The 24,024-nt window shown below is 43.3% G+C and overlaps 1 protein-coding gene across 1 annotated transcript in view; it reads right to left on the bottom strand.

The window, feature by feature from the left end:
- LOC138472515 (trichohyalin-like) overlaps window positions 1-24,024 on the bottom strand; it is a 1,377,820-nt gene that overhangs the window by 1,175,726 nt on the left and 178,070 nt on the right. The window contains exons 5-7 of the mRNA XM_069610736.1: window positions 7,871-7,895; window positions 5,420-5,450; window positions 2,945-2,978 (exon numbers count right to left, since the gene is read on the bottom strand). Coding sequence (XP_069466837.1) covers window positions 2,945-2,978; window positions 5,420-5,450; window positions 7,871-7,895 — 90 coding nt within the window. The remainder of the gene's footprint in view (window positions 1-2,944; window positions 2,979-5,419; window positions 5,451-7,870; window positions 7,896-24,024) is intronic.

Here is a 24,024-nt window from a genome sequence, read left to right as displayed (position 1 = left end):
AGCAACTCCCTAGCCTCATGGAAAGAGGCTACCCTCTGGGAAGAAGTGACGCCATCTGAAAGATCTTAACACCTCCCCTGATTGGTCACAAACATATGACATTTTTGGCCTTCACTGATGTCAAATTATTTGATACCACAAAAATTTGATTGTGGTGACTCTCATCTGCACAGAAAAGTATCTCATTAGTAACAACCTAATGAGGAATGTTTCTAAAACATCAGCAATGATGTTTAAAACAAAGAAAAAACTGTTCAACTATTCATGGTTTATGAGGAATAAGAAACTGCAAGTTACCAATTCCCTGGTATGCCTAGGATACGTCATCGTCAATTCCGCAAAGAAGGACGAATGGCACAAATGAAAAGGTTAAAATACAAATACTGTAGATTTTCAGGAGTGCCTTTAATGAATGTCTGTCAGAAAAAGTTTGTCCTACTATCACCTAAAGTCTTTGTATATTAGACACTTTGGCAGCAAAAGATCTGGACATGTTGGAAGGTCGAATATGGAAAACACCAAAGCCTCCCTCTAGTAGCCCTACGGTTAGAACTAGGGCTCCAATCATTGCACTGAATTGTTATTTATACTCAATTAATATTACACAAAACCTTATATCTCCAACAGGCTCTTTGTAATATCTTACAGGGTATCCTAAAGAAGGGTTTTGCAATTTTGGGATGCATGATGGGTGGAGAGGTATGGGAGAGATATGGGATATATAATATGATGAGATTGGAGTGTGAGACTAGGAAATGAGAGGAAGTTACGTTGTCATTAAAGGCAAATTAAGGGTGACAAATGACCAAAACAAGGACGGTGAAGAAGAGGTTGGGTAGGTAATCGATGAGTGGGTTTTCATCATAAGTAAGTAGAAGGAGCTGCTAATGCTGTGAAGTTCTGTTTTCAGTGAGACACGCTGTATGAAGTTCAGGAGTCTGCTGGTCAGGAGGTTGTTAATTTCCTAAGAATGCTTCAATGAAGACTGAGCATTATGAAGCATGTGCATGAGACAGCCAGGGGGATGAATTGGTGATATGTTAATTGGGGGGAAAGTTGGGTGGTTAGATACTGCCAGGTGGCATTTGCCTGTTACTCATCTGGTGTTCGGTCACTGGCGATTCCCATGGCGGTTACGGCAATGGTCATCCTGTGGGCACTACAACTATCGGCACCCTTCAAGGTCGCAACATCTGCGAGGTGACGTCCAATGATGTCACCATGGACATGTCAAGTTCATGACGGTGCTCGGGAGCCCTCGCATTCTGCAAGAGCCCTTTTAAAGCTCAGAGAAGGGAGCATCTGTGCTTCTCAACTAATGTGAGTGGCCTGTTTTGTGACTAAACTATCAAGTCAGTTTGGATCTTTGCCTGTTCAGTGGAACTTTCTTTGCCTAACATTCATTTCTGGAGTTCTTCTGCTGTTCTGCCGCGATTGGCCTGATCCAATTGTGGTTGCATTAGGCTTGGACTTACCTCCTGTTTTGGCTCCTGTGTTGCTCCCAGCAGGGTCCTTCCTCCTTGACTTTGCTATTATTCCTGCGGACTGTAGAAATGGTCCAAATCAACGTACGTCTAGTCCAGTCTCCTGCTGATCTCCAAGTGCCTTTATACGTTCTTGTGCCATTGGGTGCTAGGTCCTTTCAGACTTTTGGACATGTGGCACGGTTTGCAACAGGGCTTGGAAAGTCGGGCTGATCTATAGATTTGAGTATTGGTTTTTCACAAGAAGAACTGGACAATATGTGGCAGGTATTCCACTGTGTGGGTACTGGTGAGTGACTTGGGGATTAATGTACTCAACAGTCTGTCTATTCTCCTTATAGTGCTCTGCAGTCCTTCCAATGATTAGAAGGTCCAATCCTGGATCATTATCGGTTTCTGCCGTCACATTCCACACAGATAGTTCAAAAGCAGGGATATTTGATCTCTTTGCTGTAATATCAGGAGAAAAGTAATTTGTCTATATAACGCTGATCAGAAGCCTCTGCACCTGCGAGACGTTCGGCATGCCTGACAGATAGAGACTAACTGCACACAGTAAATATTTTCATTTGTAAAATGTCACACACTAGGGAAAATAAAAGAAAACCGGCAAACATCTCCCCCATATCCTATAATTTCTGACACCTATTCTCTTCCCAAACTCTGCCTCTTTTCCTTGCATACAAGCTTAGCACATGCACACCACCTGTCATAGCCATAACCTTGCATTCAAACACCTTTTGTACTCATCTTTAAACCAAACCAAGTTGCATCTAAGGAGTCACTCAACCCCTTAAAAACTATTTCTTTAGTAGCTATACGTCATGGTCTTTGCATACTTCTGAATGCGTTGTTTTCTGAACTCTAGTGGGAATGTATTTAAATTTGCGAGATTTTTGTTTTCTGCAGGTGCTGTTCTAAGGACAATGCACAGAATCAAATGTTCATCCAACAGAAGGCCCTTTAGGGATATTACATTTTCCACATGATCAGCCATTCAGAAAGTACCACAGATCTGTTTGAGGGCTTAGTAATTTATTGAAAACATGAATGTTGGGCAAGTAATTTCTGAGGGGCGACAGTAGCTATACTGTATTTCCCATACATTTAAAAAAATACATTTTATGCAACCAGTGTGTTCCCTGCATCCAGTGAAATTGAAAAGCAGCGGAGCCCATTCAGTTGCATCTGCTGCCAAAATTTAGTCAGACACAGAGATCCTCCATGGGTCCTCAGAAAAAAATAGTTTGGGAAGATTACAAAATTTTGGGGGGTGGGTTAATGTTCATAGGTCTATTCCTTTTAGTAGCACAAGTTATTCTATCTACTTTTCATGGGGTAGGTTTTAAACAAAACGCTTAACCGGCCAGTGTTAAAATAGTTGTGCTCACACCAGTACGATATAAGTGGCACAACAGTTTTAGTGACCTTCTCCTCTACAGTAAGGTAAATAGACTTACCTGCAATCTCGTCCATGGGAACCGGATACATTGTCTAAAACAGGAGGTAAATAAGATGTGAATGTTTTCCAACAAGTGCCAAAGGAAGTTTTAATCAACACTCCCGCCTTCCCCTGAACAGTGTCCTCCTCTGGTAAATGGATCTGAATAGACACTGTCACTGCCCTCTAGTCCGATGCCCCCAGGCTGACGTGCGCTTTAAATAAATTTGAATAAATAAATAAATAAATAGTCACACAATGTTCATCTTTGTTCTTTTTACTCGGATGCTCGGAATTTAAGACAATCATGACTATTGAAGGCCAAATATCTACAGCAAAGTTGAATCTGGATTCAACAATATACCTCCCTTTTTACCTTTCTTCACAGCTTTGCCAATGCAAACTAATCTGCAGTATTAACTAATGTTTCAATATATAGCTGTAACACGCAGCTCATAGATTTGCCAAAATGTGTGTTCTATCTGCTGTGGCAACAAGAATCTGGCACTGGGACACAACATTCACAAAGCATCATTTTAATGACCACGCACACGTCTTGTGTTTTCCAGTACTAGTTACCTTACACACTGTTCTACTGTTAAAACACGCATATGCTCTAGAATAGTCTTTGGATTTCCAGTTAAGGACTTTACATCTCTACCAGTAAAATCGCCAGAAAAATCATGTAATGCAATTTCCATATCTATGTGTACCATAAGACAGAAATAAATGAATGTCAAGTCCATTCAGACTGCCATGGATTGAAGAATGTCAAATCATGCACCTATACTTGAAGAAAATACATTCTGAACCATTAGAATAGATGAAGAAAATGGAGGGATGGTGGACATCATAACATGCAACGTTGGTTGAATGTACTGATTGACCATTAATGGCCTAGAATGGAATCTCAAACCATAGGGACATGGATGGGAAATGAACCAAAGAGACACGGGTGATGAGTAGTGTCTCATACCATAGAGCTTTGGCTAGGGAAACAAACCATAGAGTAATGATTTGGAGCTAGGGACACTCCAACCTCAAAACCATGAGTGGGAGGTAAAGAATCTCAAACCACAGAGCTATAAGTCAGAGGTGTATAATTCCAAACCAAAGAGTTATGAGTAGTAGGTCTAGAAATTCAAACAATACAGCTATGTATGGGAAATTAGAGACCTACCAGCCATGCAGTAGCCTTGGATTTGTGATAAATTATTTTAAGCCATACAGAAAAGGTATAGATCTTCAAACTATGTCACCATGCATTGGAGACAGACTGTGGATCATCACCCATGTGGCTATGACTGGGTAATATATAACCTGAAAAAATACAGCCATGGAGGGAGGGTATAAAATATATCGTTAACCCCCTGTTCCAAGAGCTGGAACAGGGGGGGGGGTAATGGCCAGCCCAAGTTAGCAGCCCGAGCGAAGCAAGGGCCTATAACGAGGGCACCGGGTCGTTATCCCCCATTCCAGCCATTGGAATGGGGGGGTTCACACTATTGGCACCCCAGGTTACCAAAGGGCTAACCTGGGTTGCTAAAAAAAAGTATTTTCATTCATTCAACGGGATGTGTGCGGCGTCCTGTTGAGTGAATGAAAATACTTAACCAAGATTAACGCCAAGGTTATAGAAGGCAGAGCTCCGTACCGAACCCCTCTTCAATCACCATGACGGCTGGAAAAGGGAAGCTGCTCTGGTGGCGGCCCCAATCAGATAAGTGGGGCTGGGGAGGAGGGGTTGATTTATTTAAAATAAATAAATAAAGCTAAGGGAGGGCAGGTGGGGGGAAGATGGCAACCTGCGGGTTCCGTGGAACGCAAGCTGAGATTACAGGTTTCAGCCCACGATCTGCGGAACCTGATTGGCTGCGCCTCCCCCCAACCCCCTCCCCCCGGTGCTAATCTCAATTTATGTAGGTACAAATCAAGGTAGACTATCCACTATCCAACCACACAGACATGGAGGAGGCATCTAAACCTCAATTGAAACACATCTGGATGGGAATGATAAGGAATCTAAAATCATTCCGCCATGGTTGGAGGAGTATGAATTCTGAAACCAAAACGCCATGAATAAGAGGTACACAATCTAAAACCACAAAGCTTTGGGTTTGATGGATAGATAAATCTAAAAACATTCAAGCCAGCGATAGTGCAATATATACTCTGAACCATAAGCCATGGAAGAAGGATATCACATCTTAAACCAAACACTATTGGTAACATCTCAGGTCAGTGACTAATAGTCACTTTCATCTGAATGAGAAAATGTTTGGTTACTAGTTCATGTTTCTAATACACTATTTCCATGATGGAATGTCATTCCCCAATGCAGGGTGTGCTCTTTACCATCAGACCTAGCAAAACTCAGGTAAGAAATGCTACCCGTCAACATCACACAAACTATCCCAGTTATTTCTCATAAGCAGCTCCAGTCTCAGTATTAGGGCTGGTTGTCAGAACAGTGACAGTTTACAATGATACTTACCCAATATTGCATTAACTTTTTTTTCATAATCCTGGAAAGAAAAAGGAAATGGAATGATCAACATTTACTCCTTCACAAAATGTTTCTCATGCAGGTTCTTCACACTATGTGTGGTTTCTAGATAGCAGCTGGCCAGAAGTCAACGTATTACATATGGTTCTTGAGAAAAACCATATTCCATATAGTTCTTAATAGAAAGATTCCATAGCTATACATTCTTAACATAATATTACTCCTAGAATTACTCTATCCGCAGTTTTATCAGGATTTGTCTGTGCTCCTGTGCTCCACCTTTTATCCCTGTGGGGAAGGGAAAGAGCCGCCAGGTGTGTATGATTCTGGTCAATTGCCTGACTTTGCCTAACCCTTCTGTTAGGACATGTCAGGTAAACGGCTTGAGTGTTAGTCTGTTGTCCTTCGTGATATGTGAAAGTGTTCGCGTCAGAACAGGGGGGGGTATCCTACATGGTAAGAAGGGGAAAAGGTGTCATAAGAAGGGGGCACCACGTCTCACCTGTCAGTGTTCCACTTCCACTCCCCGAAGACCCCCCATCCAGGTGATCCTCCCTCACTGGTCCACCACCAGGAACTGGATCCAATAGCGATGACTGTGTCCTGGCCACCTGGATGGCAGACCCCCGGGGACTCGTCAGGGAGACACCTTCAGGTTTCTCACACAGCGCCTGGAAAATAAGTGCCTATCTAATGCCTATACAAGAGCAAAAACTGTTAGCTTTCCCAATGCTTGTTTTTAACAGGTATTCAGGGCAAGTAACACATGCAAGGTCATCCATACTGCTTATAGTCCAAGTGTCTAAAGGCACACTTTGTTAAGATAGTTTCGTTATATCAGGAGCTAGTTTAGTCGGTTTACAGCTGCAAACAAGCCATTTCCTTACAGAGGGCTGCTCAGGAAGCACAGAGCTAGACTCAGAGATCCCAGCAGATGAGTTTTGGGGAGAGAATGCCAGGTAATTGGTGTGAATGGCCATAGGAATTAACATGGACATCAGTGATCAATGGGTGGGTAAATAACCAAACATCACCCACAGGCTGTGTGTGTCCCCTCACATCTAATCAATCTTCTACTTTAACTTCCTCTTGACAATAGTTTTGGTTTATAGGCATTGCATTCAGCGTCACCTAATAGCCAAAACTAAAATCTGGGTAAAGACGCAGGTTTGATGCCCAGATGCAACTATATCCACGGTCAGTGCACAGATATAACAGAATGCCCCACTAATCTACACTGTTTGGCCCTAATGATTATGTCACTGTTCAGGATGTCTCAGATTCCCAATTCAAACCAACTAATGCATCCTTAAGGTGGCCAATAAGGTGCACTCGAAATGCTAGAGGTAGGCCAGAAATTGCTCTCCTCTTATTTGGTCTAAATAGGTGGTGACTCTTTCCCACTCAAACGACAATCAAGCATCTTTCAAAACAAAGGTATAACTTAAGCTTAGAGGGGTGCAGATACCAAGAGTTCATAACACCAAAAAGTCGCTGTTTGGAAACCGACAAACTCAATAGAAAGGAATCAATGAAATCTTAAGATAGCCAGAGACACCAGACAACCTGGCCACTTGCAATTTCCTGATTATTCATAATTGAACAGCAGTCTCACATAAAAGTGAGGATTCCAGATAGGATTAAGTAAAAGCCCCGGTTTATGTGGATGCTTTGGAAGGCTTGGATGACATTCCTCCTCTGACAACTATTTACCTACATCAAAGGATTCCATTGGTGCAGGCCTATTTCAGCCCTTCCTGCATTAAAATGCTTTGCGAATTCCCAGAAACTCACATGATTTAGGCTTTGCTTTGAGTTGAGCATCTTGCACAGGACTGTTGGTTGCACAGATATCTTCAGTGTTTTCATTGGACAGTTTGGGCTTATCACTCGAAGAACCCACAGAGCTGTGGTGCACCACTTAAAGAAGTCTAGGGGTCGTTGTGCACCACTGAAAATAACTTCAGTAGTTGTGGTAACCAGTGTTGTGGGAGCCCCTTGCTTGTGTAAAGATATCCAGAGATGTGAACACCTTCAGGAGAGCTATACACAGCTCAGAAGACCGAAGGGGATTTGGCAATCCATATGAATGACTCTGGAGTTCTGTTGCATCAATAGTTCTGGGTCACTACTCAAAGGACTTCAACAACCTGTGGTGCAACACCTCAAGGACTATGAATGTTGTAGTGCAAAATGTAAAGTTTGCATTTTATTATCCAGTTTACATTCTAAAGGAATTATCTCACCTTGTGAAAAAGATGGGGAGATGATGGTGTGACAGTCAAGAATGACTGAGGAACATTTAAACAGAATTGTTTGCTCACAAGTGATCATTGGGATACCTTTAGTTTAATAAATAATAGGGGGTTTTCTGTTGTAGATTCGAACACATTTAGGACATAAAATAGTGTATTCAATCATCGAACACTGATCACTTACCTTTCAGTGCGTTTGGATCTGGGATCTGTAAAAGAAACATATGTTACTAGCCGATATATCCAGCGTTGCCGAGGCTTTCATTCCCTCATAGGTACAGGTGACTGCACAATCTGGTGCAGATTGGTGAAACAGTATGGAATTGTAAAAGGAACAACGCTTTGGCAAGCCACAAACCCACAAATGTTCACTTTTATGTACATATATAGATTTCACTTCTAAGAAAAGAAATAAATAGGCTTTTGAGTATAACCACACAAAGGGGGCACATAGTAGGATTGCAGAGGAAATAGACTATGGCATGTCCTATTTTAATTTTATTTATTTTAGGTCAATTCTTAACAAATTTAATTTGCATCTGCAGTTTGGACAAGAGTTATTTTTTTAAAAGAGAAAACCATAAGATTCCATGGCTAAATATATGGAAGATTTCTAATTTAGGGCTCCTGTAGAGGGACCTATTCTGCCCAGGAAGGCTACTTATAAACACGGATACAATTGAACAGGTCAAAGGAAGGAACACCTTTACACTCTGTACCCTGTTGTCTAAAATAAATAAACACAGACACTTAAGTAATGGTATTTTACTCAAAAGATTGTTTGGACTGTATTATACATCGTGAAGGGGATTGATTTATGTGTAAACATTTCTTTTCACCAAACATTACTTTCCATACTACACATATAGACCATGAGAGCAGACACCAGAGATGCCGGTGAATGCTTGTGTGACAGAAGCGAGGACAATTCAGTACTAATCACAGCATAGTGAACAGCATAATAACAAGTACAAAACAAAACGAAAACAACATAGTATTCTTGACATAAACAGTGATATTCCACTGTAGGTAAGAGGTGCGTCTACACCAAGGTGTTTCTGCGTCTCAGGGGGCTAGATGGGCCTCGTGTCTATTACGGCATTCATCAGGACGTGGTCTGTGTGGGGGTGCTGTAGACAGGGAGAGGGAATATTGTTTAGGAGAGAGTTCAAGTGAAATGATTCAAAAGTCAACTTAATGGTTGGCTGTACCATGTATATAATATCATGGAAGGAAAACAGCTTACCTGGGTGGAAGAAATTCCACCAGGTATTTGTGTGTGTGGGCGTCAGTCTGGGCTCCTAGAGCAAAAAAAGGGGAGGTATTAGTCTCCTTAGATAAAATCATGTGTGACAAAACAACACATGCGGCACAGAGTGATTGTGCAGCTTATTGTATCAGTGAAACAAAATCTTACCTCACATGCAGGACTGGGATCCGCGAGGATTTCGTGTGATACACAGTCCTGCAAGAGGTCACTAAATCAGTACCGTGTTATTGATACAAGAACCATTATCTAGGTGGACAAAAAATTATAGCGCCGTAAGCGTACCTGGCGGCAAAGCGCGAGCGGTGCTCCATGCAGGCTGTGTTGTGCAGGGGTCTGCAAGGACTGCTGAGTCACTCCAAGACAGAAAGAAAGCGAAAGACGCGGCGTAATGGATGCCGTTGCTTAGCAGCAAATCATTATATACCAGCGGCCATTTTGGAATGGTTTAATGGCGCCGGGATATCACGTTTCACCCGGGGATAACCCAATCCTCTACAAAGGTGTGGAAAAAGTGTGGGCAATGAAACAGGTGACTGTTGGGTACTCATACGGGATTATGGAATAACCAGAAACGTAAGTTGATAACGGTTGTCATGGTAACATATCAAACGTGCTGTAACAGCAAGAAAACATTATACAACAACGAGCATAATTCAACTAGACATATATGGCTAGACATCGCTTGAATTCATGGACAAATACAGTAATTGGTTCAGTAATCAATTGCTGACCGAATGGTGATAACAGTTGTCATGGTAACAAATCAGACATGCTGTAGCAGTAGAAAAATATCATTATAGAGGAGTAAGCATAATTCACTCAACATATATGGCTAGGCATAGTTTGAATACATGAAAATACATAGTATTAAATTCCTAACCACAGTGTATGTAAACAGAATTCTGCACATGTTGTCCATCTCTAGAATGCAACCTCACATGTTGGTGGCCCAAAAATCGGCGCTCCCTGAATCGTAACAAATTACTATGTGGTCTAGTATAGTCTGTGACCCAGAGCCCTCTGTATCTAATCTGGGCAGGGGCGGACATGTAATGGAAGAGCAGCATGTTTGTGTTTATACGAAAGACTTCCACTCAAGTGAAATGTTGAGTCCTGCTTGCACTGTATCTAGTCTATGGACCCATCTTTGCTCAAGCTGGGTCAGGGTCTTATTTAAGTCCCCTCCCCGTTTGGCTGCGGTCACCTTCTGCAGTATAAGCCATCTAAGGTCTGTGTCTTTGTGTTTTGCTTTATTGAAATGTTCCACTAGGGGTTTATCTGCTACCATGTTCCTTATGCATGATCGGTGCTCAGAGATGCGCATTTTTATTGGGCGAATGGTCTTGCCTACATAGAGTAATCCACAGGGGCACTGTATGATGTATATCACACCTTTGGTGTTACAATTCGTGTGTTCTTTCATCGTCCATTTGATTGTCTTATGTTCAAACGATTTTTTTTTGCAGGGTGAGCGGGCATGCTACAGTTCCCACATTTGAAATGTCGCTTGGTGGATGGTAGATTCCAGAGAGTGTTTTCGCTTTTTTCCGGTGTGCCAATGAATGTATGGACTAGGGAATCCTTCACGTTTTTATAGTGCCTGGTTCTTTGACCAAGTGCCAATTTTTCTTCACGGTTTTCTGTATCAAAAGGCTCAATGGGCCAAAGGTGGTCACACATACTAGTCTTCCTAATTCCCTTTTGGGCTTGTTTTCAAGGCAGATCTCCCTCGGTGTGTTCCTTGCTCTCTTGTTCGCTTGCTTTATGTATTTCTGTGGGTATCCTCTCTCAATCAGCCGTCCTTGTAGGTCTTCTGCATGTTCCCTATATCTTTCGACATAGGTGCAGTTTCTACGAATACGTAGGGACTGTCCATATGGTAGATTATACTTCAACCCCATGGGATGATAACTGCTGTAGTGGAGTAGGGTGTTACGATCTGTTGGTTTTCGAAAGAGTTCTGTTTTGATTTGGTTCCCCATTCTGTATATGTGTAGGTCCAGAAAATCAATCTGGTGATGGTCCCAATGGATGGTGAACTTTATGTGCGGGCTACATGCATTCAGCCAGAGATGGAATGCCTGGAGTTCGTTGGGGGTACCATCCCTGATGATCAAGACGTCGTCAATGTAGCGTTTCCAAAGGGCAATGTGCTCATGGAAGGGATTTGATTCTGTTGCCACATTCTTTGTCTCGTATTCAGCCATGAAGAGGTTGGCGATGTCAGGGGCATAAGTTGCCCCCATACTCACTCCCTTGATTTGTTTATAAATTTGGTCTTGAAAGAGGAAGAAGTTCTCAGACATGGCCAACCTGATGCATTCCAAAATAAAAGCAGTGGGTGTAGTGTCTACATCTTCTCGGGTGTCAAGGAGGTCACGTAACGCCTGCAGGCCCTCGTCCTGAGGGATGGATGTATTTAGTGCCTCGACATCCGTAGTGGCAAAAAGGCTGTCGTTAGTTAGGGAAATACCATTGAGCAAATTGATGGTGCTGGTGGACTCCCTGAGGTATGAGGGCATCCAGGCAACAAACGGTTTTATAAAAAAATCGGTGTAAAGAGATAGGGGTTCGAACAATGACTCACATGCGGAAACTATCGGTCTTCCTGGTGGTGTATGTATGTTCTTGTGCACTTTCGGCAGGATGTAAAAAGCTGGAATTCTCGGATTTGTTTGATTTAGGAACGATTGCTCCTCGTCGCAGATCCATCCTTCTTCTAGAGCATGTTGGGTGAGGCTCATAATTTCGGCTTGTAGAGTCTTAGTAGGATCAGACTTAAGTGGTTTGTATGACGTGGTGTCGCTGAGGAGACGTAGGCATTCGGTATTGTATTTGGTGGTGTCCCACACAACTATACCACCGCCTTTGTCTGCCGGCTTGATCGTGATAGATAGATCTGTCTTGAGTGTTCTCAGGGCTGCTCGTTCTTCCCGATCCAGGTTATCTCTGTAGTAGTTTTGTTTAGAGAAGCAGGCCATCACGGTTTTGGTGACTACCTTCTCAAATGCTTCAATTTCACATGGAATCGAGTTTGGTGGTGGGTAGAAAGTAGATTTTTGTTTGAGACCAGTAATATTGTCTGATCTAGTTTCGGGCTGTTGATCTTGTTGCTCCGCTTCTCTCGTAGCAGGTAGGTAGACTTCAAAAAAATGTTTGAGGCGTATGTTCCTATAGAACCTCCGAAGTTCCAGCTCGATTTCAAAAGGTTGAGATTTCTGGGCTGGGACAAAAGAGAGCCCCTTCCCTAGGAGCCTTAATTCAGCAGGAGTCATCACACGGTTGGAAAGGATGAAGACGGGTATCCCGAGGCTGGTGGCTGATTCTGATACCACTGGCGCGTCCTCATACGCTGACCCGATGGCGTAGGTCTCCTTCTGGGTCTGCCTCTTTGACCTCCCCTGGGAAAAAAAGGTTGTTGCTGGCCTCCAGAGCCTATCAAACCAGCGGAGCTTCCGCTGCAACTGGAAGAGGACCCAGAAAAATTGGCTCCTCTATTTCTCCTGTTATACCCCTGACTGATTTGCAAGTCAGTATAGTAAGTGGGCCTCAAGTAAGGATATGTCCTCTCCTCCGAGTAGTTAGTCAGGTCCTTCTTGAATTTATCAACCTTCCTGTCTAGAGTCAGATTTTTGAATTTCGTAATCTCAATCTCTAATTTATCAAGTTTTTCTTTAGCTTCGTGTATGGTTTGATCTTCAAGAAATTTTTTCTCAAGTTCCTGTAGTTCTTTGCCTTGTTTTTCACATTCTTCTTTGGCCGTGTCGATGACTAAGATTAGGCAATCTCGGCTACATCTGTTCCCAACTCCGCTGAAGTTCTTGGTGAATTTGGGATTATCGGTAAATACTCGAGGGATATTGCGCACTTGTAAACCCTCTGGGATGATTCCGGCTTTCAAATACTCAAGCATAAATGTGCCGTGGAGCTCGGTGCGTATTATCTTCTTCTTTTTTTGATTGAGTATTTCCATTTGGTCTTCCGTCAAAACCCTGGCGATGGCACCTTCTTCATTACGAAGTGCGGATGCTGTCCCAAGGAGCTGCTTGAAATAGTCGTCAGTAAATGAGACTATATTGACTTTATCCATGAGGATTCTAGATTAGATCGGCAAAATCCAGTCCGGCAAAGTGGAAGGGCTGTACTAAATAGATTTCTAAATTAGGGCTCCTGTAGGGGGACCTATTCTGCCCAGGAAGGCTACTTATAAACACGGATAAAGTTGAACAGTGTTTTGTCGCACATGATTTTATCTAAAGAGACTAATACCTCCCCTTTTTTTGCTCTAGGAGCCCAGACTGACGGCCACACACACAAATACCTGGTGGAATTTCTTCCACCCAGGTAAGCTGTTTTCCTTCCATGATTTAAAAACATGGTACAGCCAACCATTAAGTTGACTTTTGAATCATTTCACTTGAACTCTCTCCTAAACAATATTCCCTCTCCCTGTCTACAGCACCCCCACACAGACCACGTCCTGATGAATGCCGTAATAGACACAAGGCCCATCTAGCCCCCTGAGACGGCAGAAACACCTTGGTGTAGACGCACCTCTTAACCTACAGTGGAATATCACTGTTTATGTCAAGAATACTATGTTGTTTTCGTTTTGTTTTGTACTTGTTATTATGCTGTTCACTATGCTGTGATTAGTACTGATTTGTCCTCGCTTCTGTCACACAAGCATTCACCGGCATCTCTGGTGTCTGCTCTCATGGTCTATGTGTGGTATGGAAAGTAATGTTTGGTGAAAAGAAATGTTTACACATCAATCAATCCCATTCACGATGTATAATACAGTCCAAACAATCTTTTGAGTAAAATACCATTACTTAAGTGTCTGTGTTTATTTATTTTAGACAACAGGGTACACAGGAGAGTGTGAAGGTGTTCCTACCTTTGACCTGTTCAATTATATCCGTGTTTATAAATATATGGAAGTCCATCCAATTGAAAGTAGTTCAATGCTTAAAATACAGAGAGTAACACATTCAATAAAATCCACTTCATTTGTAAACGTCCCACTCTGGTCACAGAGAGTGAAGGGCAAGACTCTGGAAAACATTGAAGGCACTTATGAGTATCCACAGTTCGAAATCATATTCTGAATGCTGTTCAATTAATGGATTAATTTGGAGTTCCTATTTTTAAATTATAATTGTCCTAAACAGGTTTCACTGCAACACTGTGCTGCACTTTGTATGCATCATTTTGGGAGTCACACAAGTGAATGAATGAAAGGGGTAAGCTAACAATATGCAAGGGGTGAAGATGCAGCAGTGGAGATGTTGCCAAGAGTAGGGTGATGACAGTGATCAACCTGTTGGAAGAGGTTCTTGGAGCAACTATAACAGACAAGAGCCAGTGTAAAAGAGCTCATATAACAGGTACACTATTAGGTTTAATGTTCACAAACCCATAATACTTTATGATTGACAGAATCTGTATTACTGTTAGGCATGTGCACTTAGTATGAAGCCATTGTGCTGTTAGCTCCATGGCTGCCTCCATACCGGGCTCCATAACCGGGTTCCTGCAATGGGGATTTACCGGGTTACTCCGACATAGGAGGACCCGGTAAATCCTCCTTGCAGGAACCCATTCCCATTCCCATTTGAGCCCCCATAGGGCTCAATGGGAATGGGGAGGGAGGTAACAACGGGCACATTACGAGTGTCCCGTTGTTGCCTCCCTCTTCGCCTCGCGGGATGCGGAAAAGTTTTTACCAGACGTCTGATCAGGGCCCCGCGATGGGAAGCTCATAATCGGCGCTCCCGTAATGAAGGGGGCCGGACCCATACCTGCCCTCTTCATTACGGGAGCGCCAGCCTTATAATGAGGCCCATACTGTTGTAAGATTAGTACAAACTGGCAGAGCCCACATTACCCTGGGATAGGTGCAGTCTTTGTAAACCCATGTTTCTGTACAATTGCTTGCAGAATCCATTTAACTGTGGGACAGGTACAAGTCGGGCAACGTTTTTTTGTCATTGACAACCCCTCTTAGACTGAGCTTATAATACCTTTTGCCAGTATACATATGACTCTTATACCATGCCTTTTCCAGTACCTTACCTCACTGCATCCGACCAGGAAACAACTAACTGCAGTAGAGGAGAGGGCTCTGGACATCCTCCTCGCATATATAAGGTCCTTTTGTTACAATTACTCTTTGTGTATTTGCATTAGAGGGCATCTAATGACTCCATGAGGGTACTCCCTCATATGAGAGATATATCTATGTGCTCTACCTATGCTTTTCTCTCCACAGAGGTCTTCTGTCCATGGTGTTGCCCCAGACCGGAGTTATACATCCACTCCGTCACCCTCATCAGACCAGCCTGATATGGCTCTCTGGTCCCCAAGGTGAGTTGTACCAAGTCTTTACCCTTCCCAATTATTTTGGTTTTTAAACACCCTTGCTCATTTATATTTAGTCCAGGTTATAGTAGCACTCCAGATACAAATGACCATAACATATGAAGTCTCCACTTCAGGGGTTCATGTCATGCGTTTACCACTGTTGCGGTCATGGAGTTGGGCTCCTCTCAGGCTCCTGCTTTCGTGCCGACTCCGGGGCCACCTTGCCTCCTCGCCACCACATCTGTGAGGGTCGCTGGGGCGCTGCAATTCTCCCACGCCACCATCCTGGCTCTGTGGAACTTCCGGCGGGTTATCTGGGGCCGCTTCTGCATGGCATTCGTTGCGGCATTGTTGGCAGTTGCCATGGCGACTCTAGGACGCACAGAGAACGCAATACTTTCCCGCTCACGTGACCAGCACCAGGTCACATGACAGACACAAACCAGGAAGACGCCTACAAAAGCCCTAACCTCCCTTCACTCAGTGCTTCTCAGTTATTCATGCAAGTGGCGTTTTGGGCTTTGCTTCATGGTATACTGTTTTTGTGTGGATTCTGACCTTGGCTTTTGTCTACTGGATTGCTTTTGGTTTACCCCTGGATTTTTGGCTGATCTTGTGATTTTTCTGTTGGTTTTTTGACTCTGGCTTTTTACATCATTTGGATTGCTTCTGGAATTCCCTTCCTCTAGCGACCTGGACTTGCTTCTGGATACTGAAAGTGCTTTGGACTTGGGCTTCGTTTAATTTTTGGATTTTTCCTTGAAACTTGTTACAGGAACACTGGGTGGAACAATCTCCATTATTGCACACTCATCCCTGAGGGAGGTTTTCCCACGTCGGGGCGGTTTTCTTGCTCCATTCTCCCTCCTTCTGGTTCCTTGTTAGGTAGGTTACAATACCTGTTACCATACATGGTTGTAGTGCAATTTGCTGTGTCCTAATATTGTTCCTTGCCTTCTAGCTGCCTGGGGCTGCAGTTCCAGTCCACCTGTGCCCCAAATAAATGGTCAGAGTTGTTTTCGCTTCTCTGACTGGTGCTTAGGGACAGAGGTTTTTATCCCACTCAGGAAACCAGGTCTTGACAGTTCATGACCTTAAAGATCCACAAGAAGGTGTGTCAAATCACTCGATGCAGAAACATCTCAGGGGAGGGACAGCAACTCCATCATGCACTTCCTCCTTGACTTTTACTACAACTAGTGACTTTGACCAAATACAACCTCTGCCCTGCCTAGAAAGTATTAATCCTGGAACATTAAAACATATAAACCAGTACAAATGATGACCACAGCTTAGAGCAGGGACACATGGACAAAATTATAGGCTTTGCATCATTAATATGTACATTTATGTAAAGTGAACTACTGTAATGCGCGAGTGAAGCAGAGCTAAAAAACATGGCGCCTGTGCGCAGCCATATTGGACATTAATTCCCATGTACACAATGGAAGCCTATGTTCCTGCAAATTTAATTAGCAGATCTGAGTTCTGCCACGGTGTTAATGTTTATACTTGGAAGCAGAGATTCACACCAGGGAGGATAGTTGCCACATTGTGTGACCAAGGACACGCGGAGAAGGGAGTTAAATGTATGCAGGTGCAGTGATAAGGGGGGCTGGGAACAAGCGTGCAAGAGACGAGCTGGGTTTTTCCACTACTGACTGGATTTTTCCACTCTGCACCCCCATGCTTGTTGTCCGTCCTTCGGCCGGGGACAGTTAGCAACCGTAGGAGTGGGGGGGCCTGTTTCCCATAAGAGAGAGGGCATCCAGGAACCCTGGGTGAAGAAGTCTTGCTGAGAGGGAGGACGCTTCGCTCCAGACCCTGGTAGTGTATGTGATCCCTCTGCTTACCTGCCTTGGGATTGTGTAGTGTTGTGGTGGGCGAGATGAAGCTCTCTTTTTCAACAACCCCAACGGTGAAGTGCTTTTTCTAATCCTATTAACGTATATGTTCTAACCGTGCATGTATACTGTGGTGTGCATGTTTTATTGTAATGAAGAATAAAGGGCCTGTAAAGAGCCGATTATAATCTAACTATTGGTTTTAGTGTTAGTTATTGCCTTCCTGAGTCTAGGAACTTTTAGTTGGTGTGGTAAGGTAAGTCGTTTTTAAGGTATCCTACACAACAGAAAGAAAAAAATGTTGGCGCTGTGAGCAGGGTCTTTGTGCTGTTATTGATGCCAAAGAGCCCTGCCAAATTTGGAGCTTGGACTCAGATAGGCAATTTCTGGTGTGTGGTTAGAAAAAAGAGTGTGTGTGTTTGCAGTTATTAGTAATAGTGACGTGAAACACTCATTGACATCATGAGTTCCCTATTTTGGAAAAAAGGAAGCTATGCAGGCAGAGACTGTCCTGAGGTTACGGTTCCAGGGTGGACAAAGAGTCCATATGATAAATTGGCACAGACCTGGGCGTGTGGTGCAGGTCTGAGAGAGACCTGGGATATGAGTTTAGGAGAGGCGAGCACAGCCGAAGTGGCGGCGTGTCTGCAACAGGTGCCCGTAGAGAGAGGGAAGGAATGCACTGCCCTGGGTAGAAGGGGGTGGATTTTGTTGCATGCGTTTAGGAAAATACACCTACAAATGTCGAATTGCAGGCAGATGTGTTAAGATTGTAAAAGGAACTGGCTGCCGAAAAGCAGGTTGCTTTAATGCAGCAGCTCCAAATGAAGTTGTACGATGATAAAGCTGATAAATATCTGGCGGTAGCTGAGAGAGCTGAAGTGAGAGTTACTAGATATAAATATCAGAAGAGAAGGGGGAGGGTGAACACCCGGAAGGTGGCAACAATAATTGCCTGTGCAGGGGTCGATTGGGACCCCGACCAATGGAATGGAGATTTTTTTGACAGCACCAGTTCAGAGAGTGGTTCAGAGAAAGAGGTACTGTATAAACCTGAGCTCGACAAAATGAAAGTGACTGCGAAACCGGTCTTACGTAGGCGAGCCGGACCACATCCAAATAATCCCAGAGGTGGCATGGTGGATATGACCATGCTGGAGGATTATACGCAACAAGAAATTGTGGAAATAATCAATCGGTTGAAGCAGAGGCATGGTGAGTCATTGCTGACGTGGATGGTCAGATTATTTTGATGAGATGCTGCAGGTCTTTTGGTAGACACGACGGATGCCTCAAGGTTCCTGCCTTTATCCCATGAAACTCATATTCAGGAGGTAAAGCGTGAAGGGCCCCTGCTGATGGTCAAGGGAGGGAAACACAGGTGTCAATATTGCAGCTAACTGCTCAAGGATGTCATCGTAAGTATCCGATTACCTTGGATTGGCCTAGTAAGGAGAAGAAATTGTACACTTTGAGGGGGGCAATCCAAAGTTTAAGAGAACATGCAATGAAAGAGGCCATACAGATTGAGGATCCCGCACATATGGAGGTTGTGGCATTATCGGTATCAGCTAGAAACACCATCATTTGAACAACCCCTACGCATATATAAAAATGTTACCATAACATTATTGATAACCAGTAAAATAACCGATGAGATGTTGGATGCAATCAGACAGTTGGCAGATTTAAGGGAATGGGAAAAGAGTGAAGACAAGCCCCGAGAAAAAGAGAGGGATGTAGTGATAAAGAGATTTGATAGCCGAGATTCCCATGTATCTAGGAAATATATGTTTTTGGCACTATTAAAAGATGGAATGCCGGGGGAAGACATTGATGGGATTGAGACCGTTGAAATGTATCAACTCTACAAATAAAGAGGGTTAGACGCTAAAGAGCGGTACAAGCAAGTGAAAAGACAAGATGTCAATAAATCCAATGAGGGTAAGGGTCCTTCTGCAGCACCTGAGAATGAGGCAGATGATGAGGAGTCCATGGGGACAGCTTTACCATATCAGCCGACATATGCTGATTTACGGAAGGTGGTGTGCGCAATGTTGGAGACAGAGTCAAAAAATAAATAGGGTTGTGGTCAAACTCCAGTAGCTGCTGCCTGACTTAAGGTAGACAGACGGCCTCATGTGAATGTGAAATTATTTTGGCAATCGGGAAATAAACAAGAGGTTTGTGCCTTAATTGATACCAGAGCGGAGGCTTCATTGATTCCTGGGAATCCTTTAAAGTTTACCGGTAGACATTTTACCATTACGGAATTGGGAGGTAAAGAGACTCCTGCAGTCCAAACGAAATTTGATATGAAGATTGGCAATTTGAAAAGGAAGAAGTACCAAGTATTGATTGTTCCCATACCTGAATATTTCATTGGCTTGGATATCTTGGAAGCTTAACCCTCGGATTAGAGGGCAAGACCTATTTGTGGCAAAACTGAAAATGCCTCCTGTGCAAGTTCCGCTAGCCCCAAAACGAATCTCTGTGAAACAATATCCAATTCCTGGGGGGCTGAAGGAGATTTCAGATACTATCAAAGAATACGTTGAAGCAGGCGTATTGTGACCTACGACTACGGCTTGGAACAATCCGATCTGGCCTGTCAAAAAGCCAGATGAAGGTACAGGATGACTGTGGACTATCGAGAGTTGAATAAATATACACCTCCTCTAGTTACCGCAGTTCCAGATGCAGTTACTTTGATCGAAAATGTGCAAAGGTTTGAAGGCACATGGGATGCAGTCATTGAATAATTGATTTAGCAAATGCATTCTTTACCATACCGATTGCGGAAGATTGTCAAGAGCAGTTTGCATTTTCGTGGAACGGGAGGCAGTATACGTTTCAATGATTGCCCATGGGGTACATGCATAGTCCTACCATCTGTCACCGGCTGGTGGCAGAACACTTAGATAAGATTCTGTGCAAACCTGATGTGCACATTTCACACTATGTTGATGATATCCTGATACAAGGAACAGATGAGCAAAGCGTGCGGACACATCTAGAACGTATTATAGAAGGACTAAAAAAAGAGGCATGGGAAATCAATGAAAGAAAAACCCAAGGTCCAGTCGGAGACGCTGGTTTTTCTGGCAATTCAATGGCACAATGGGCACCGGGAGATGGAGCCGACGGCTAAACAAAAGATCCTTGAGTTCTCTACACCTATGAATAAAAAACAAGCCCAGCAGTTCCTAGGTTTGTTTGGGTTCTGGCGACAGCATATACCACATTTGGGGCATATTTTAGCACCTCTCTACAGGGTGACTCGGGAAAAGATTAATTTCGAGTGGGGAGAGGAACAAGTGAAAGCGTTCCAATTAGAAAAAGATACCATACAGAGAGTACTAGATTTATGGCCATTGAGGCCAGGTAAAGTGGAATTAAATGTGTCAGTACAAGAAAATTATGCAAACTGGGGTTTGTGGCAAAAACAGGACCGAAAGTGTGTTCCTTTGGGATTTTGGAGTCGTAAGTTATGCGATGCTGCTGACCGATATACTTCTTTTGAAAGACCGTTGTTGGCATGTTACTGGGCTCTTGTGAACACAGACCAAATGATGATAGATCATGATGTATTGATCCGACCAGAAATTCCAATCCTGCAATGGGTATTAAGCTCTCGTAAGACACACCGAATAGCACATGCCCAGGAGGCAAATATCATTAAATCGAAATGGTACATATAGGATCATGCCAAAACAGGAAAAGGGGAGTGGCAAAATTACACAAGCAAGTGGCAGGTGTCCTGATGGTTGAGTTGGAACCCTCAATGAATGAGGTGGGGGAGTCCCCTGTACAATGGGGAGTGCATATGGAGAATTAACGAGTGAACAGACAGAGCATGCATGGTTCACCGATGGTGCCGCGAAATATGTAGGGACTGAGTGACACACTGGAAGGCAGTGGCCTATAATCCTAAAATGAAACAGACATTGACCACATCAGGAAAAGGGAAGAGTAGTCAAATTTATAGAATGTTAGGCAGCTTATCAGGCATTGAAGCAGGAGTTACCTGGTTGTTGTTATATATATACACAGACTCCTGGTCAGTGGCAAATGGACTGGTTGTTTGGTTGCCAACATGGCAAAAGAATGGATGGAAAATTCATGCTAAAGAGGTGTGGGGGAAAGAGTTGTGTCAAGACATTGCTGAGATGCTAATGCATAGTAGAGTGACTGTATCATGTAGAGGCTCATTGCGCAATCGACTCATTGGAACGTTGGTTCAATTCCGTTGCAGATGACCATACCACGATTTCAGTCATGGACATGAGGTCTGAGGAAAATGACCTAGAAAGGCTTACTAAATGGGCACAACAGAAAAGTGGGCATCTCGAAGAGAAGGCTACTATCAAGTGGGAACAAGATCGGGGAATTAGCCTGCCCTTAGGGATTGTGAAAACTGTGATTTTATGATGTCCCATGTAGCAACATCATAAACAAAGGTCTATCCCACCTATTATTCAGGGTACCCTAAAGAGAGGCAAATTACCTGGACAAATTTGGCAGGTCTATTATATCGTTCCTATGCCAATTAGCAGAGGATGTTGTTATGCTTATACTATTGTGGACACATATTCTGGATATTTGATGGTTATGCCCTGTAAGAGAGCTACCCAATTGAACACGATTCAATTTTTAGATCAGGTGGCATTGTATTATGGAATACATTTACAAATTCAAAGTGGCAATGGGTCATGTTTTAAGGGAAAACCCGTTTTTATCAACTTGATAATTGCTTTTTGGGATTATCTTTTATTTACATCTACACATTCTGGGGTAGGCCTACAGGCCATTAAATTGTAATTTTGGCACAAGTAGACCGACTCAGTATGTTTTATTTTTTTAGCAATCCTTGCTCAATCATTTTACTACTCAGTCATCTCACACTATGCATGGGATATACAGTGTGTCTGATTGGTGGTAGGAGACTATCTGTATTTCCTACTATTAGTTTTGGATGGGTGCATACTAGAAATTGGTAATTTTCAAACTTCTGTTTATTATCACTATTAGATAAGCAGCACATTAGCGCTCCCCAGTATAAGAGGGGACTTAGGCAGTGACAGTTAGATTTCACCTCTATCCTCCTGTCTTCTGTGTATGCACCTTCCTTTAGGGTTTCATTTACTGATTTGTTGTAAGGTCTTTCCTAATCGGCATCCATGGCAACCTCCTCTCTTAAGGAGGCCCCACAGGCTCACATGAACCATTTTAAGGGAAAACAAATTGAACATTATTGTCAAGAGAAACGGGTTGAATGGATGTTTCACGTCCCCTACCATCCTGAGGCTTCGGGATTGATTGGGAGAATGAATGGCCTGTTGAAAGAACAGTTGCGAAAGACTGGTGAAGGCAGTTTGAAAGGTTGGCGTGAACGAATTTTGGATGGAGTGCAGGTTTTAAACAATCATCATATTGCAAACGGAGAAATCCCATTGATGCGTATGTTAAAACCAGCCTTAGCATTGAAACCAAATAGGGTGGCGAAACATTAATGTATTGGGAAAGTACACCTGGAGCACTCGCTCCTTATCGGGCCACCACAGAATCTGCAGGGGTGGGTTTGCATGCCAGGGAGGAAATGAGACTAGAACCACGGGGGATTGGTATAATTAACACTCAAATTGGAGTGCACATTCCATCAGAGCATATGGGACTCATAGCCCCTAGATCTGGGTTAGCCCTAAGAGGAATCCAGGTGTTGGGAGGGATTGTAGATGCGGATTATCAGGGGGAAATAAAAGTGATTTTGATTAACATCAGAGAAAATATGCTACCTATCCATAAAGGTGATAGGGTAGCGCAGCTAATAATTGGACCTGTGAAGATCTCCATGGTAAAAAAGGGAGAACCTCCCACTGTGATAACAGGTGGGAACAAAGGCTTTGGCTCTGAACCCGTAGGAGCTTTAAGCGAGGTAATGATTTATTAGATGGATGGGAATGCAGAATTTACTCTTACAGCAATAATAGGACCAACTCAGGAAGTTGGCAAAACATAACTGTTTTATTTGAAATTGTCTAAAACAGGGAGGTATGAACAGATGTCACACAAGCATCTCTCAACGTGTTGCAGGAAAAAACACACATTTATAGCAACAACTTGTCATCATTGATGTCGTATTACGTAGCAAAGTAAGAAAACCTAACTGGGATTGTGGTTGGTCTACGGGGAACATCTAAGTATTTTCTATGGGAATTTGATTATTATTGGCTCTCTACCATCAGGTGGACAATTTATGCCCACCCTTGGTGCAAGTCATCTTTGCTGTCATACAATACACAACGTTTAATTGGCTTTCAAACTATAGAGCTTCTTGCTATGTGGCCCTCTACAATTGGTTGGCACGCTTGTACCCTTCTGGAATATTCCACTCGCTAGCAGCATGCAAGCTGGTACCCCAGGTGCTTGTGGGTGGACTTGACCATACCTTCCCACCCAATTAACCCATCATCCATCATCACTCCTGCTGTCTGCCATTCGAATTGTCTTTGAACTCTGCCTTGAAGAGTTTCACTGCGCCTGAGAATAGAAGGGAGTGTGAGCACAATCTTATCTTCAGTCTCGATGTAGCTTGCCCAACGTCTATTTCCATCGAACCATGTGACAGGAGACCGTGTTTGAGATATTTCTTTCGTATTTGACACCATTCAATGAATAAAACCTGGCACACAGTGTTTTTCCATTGCACCTTAAGAGGAGATCACCTTTGCTTCTCATGTTCACTGTATCTTCTTGAATAGATAACCAGTTTCTTGGCTGCCTCAACCCTTGACACTGGGCCAGACAAGCCTTCTCGATTCTTCCTTCGTTGTCAGCTGTTTTCATCTGCTGCGCCAC

The sequence above is a fragment of the Ambystoma mexicanum genome, chromosome 8 (assembly GCF_040938575.1).
Source record: "Ambystoma mexicanum isolate Mex_15411 chromosome 8, UKY_AmexF1_1, whole genome shotgun sequence".
NCBI lineage: Eukaryota > Metazoa > Chordata > Amphibia > Caudata > Ambystomatidae > Ambystoma > Ambystoma mexicanum.
Note: the sequence above shows the minus strand (reverse complement) of the source record. Positions and strands in the feature narration are given on the sequence as shown.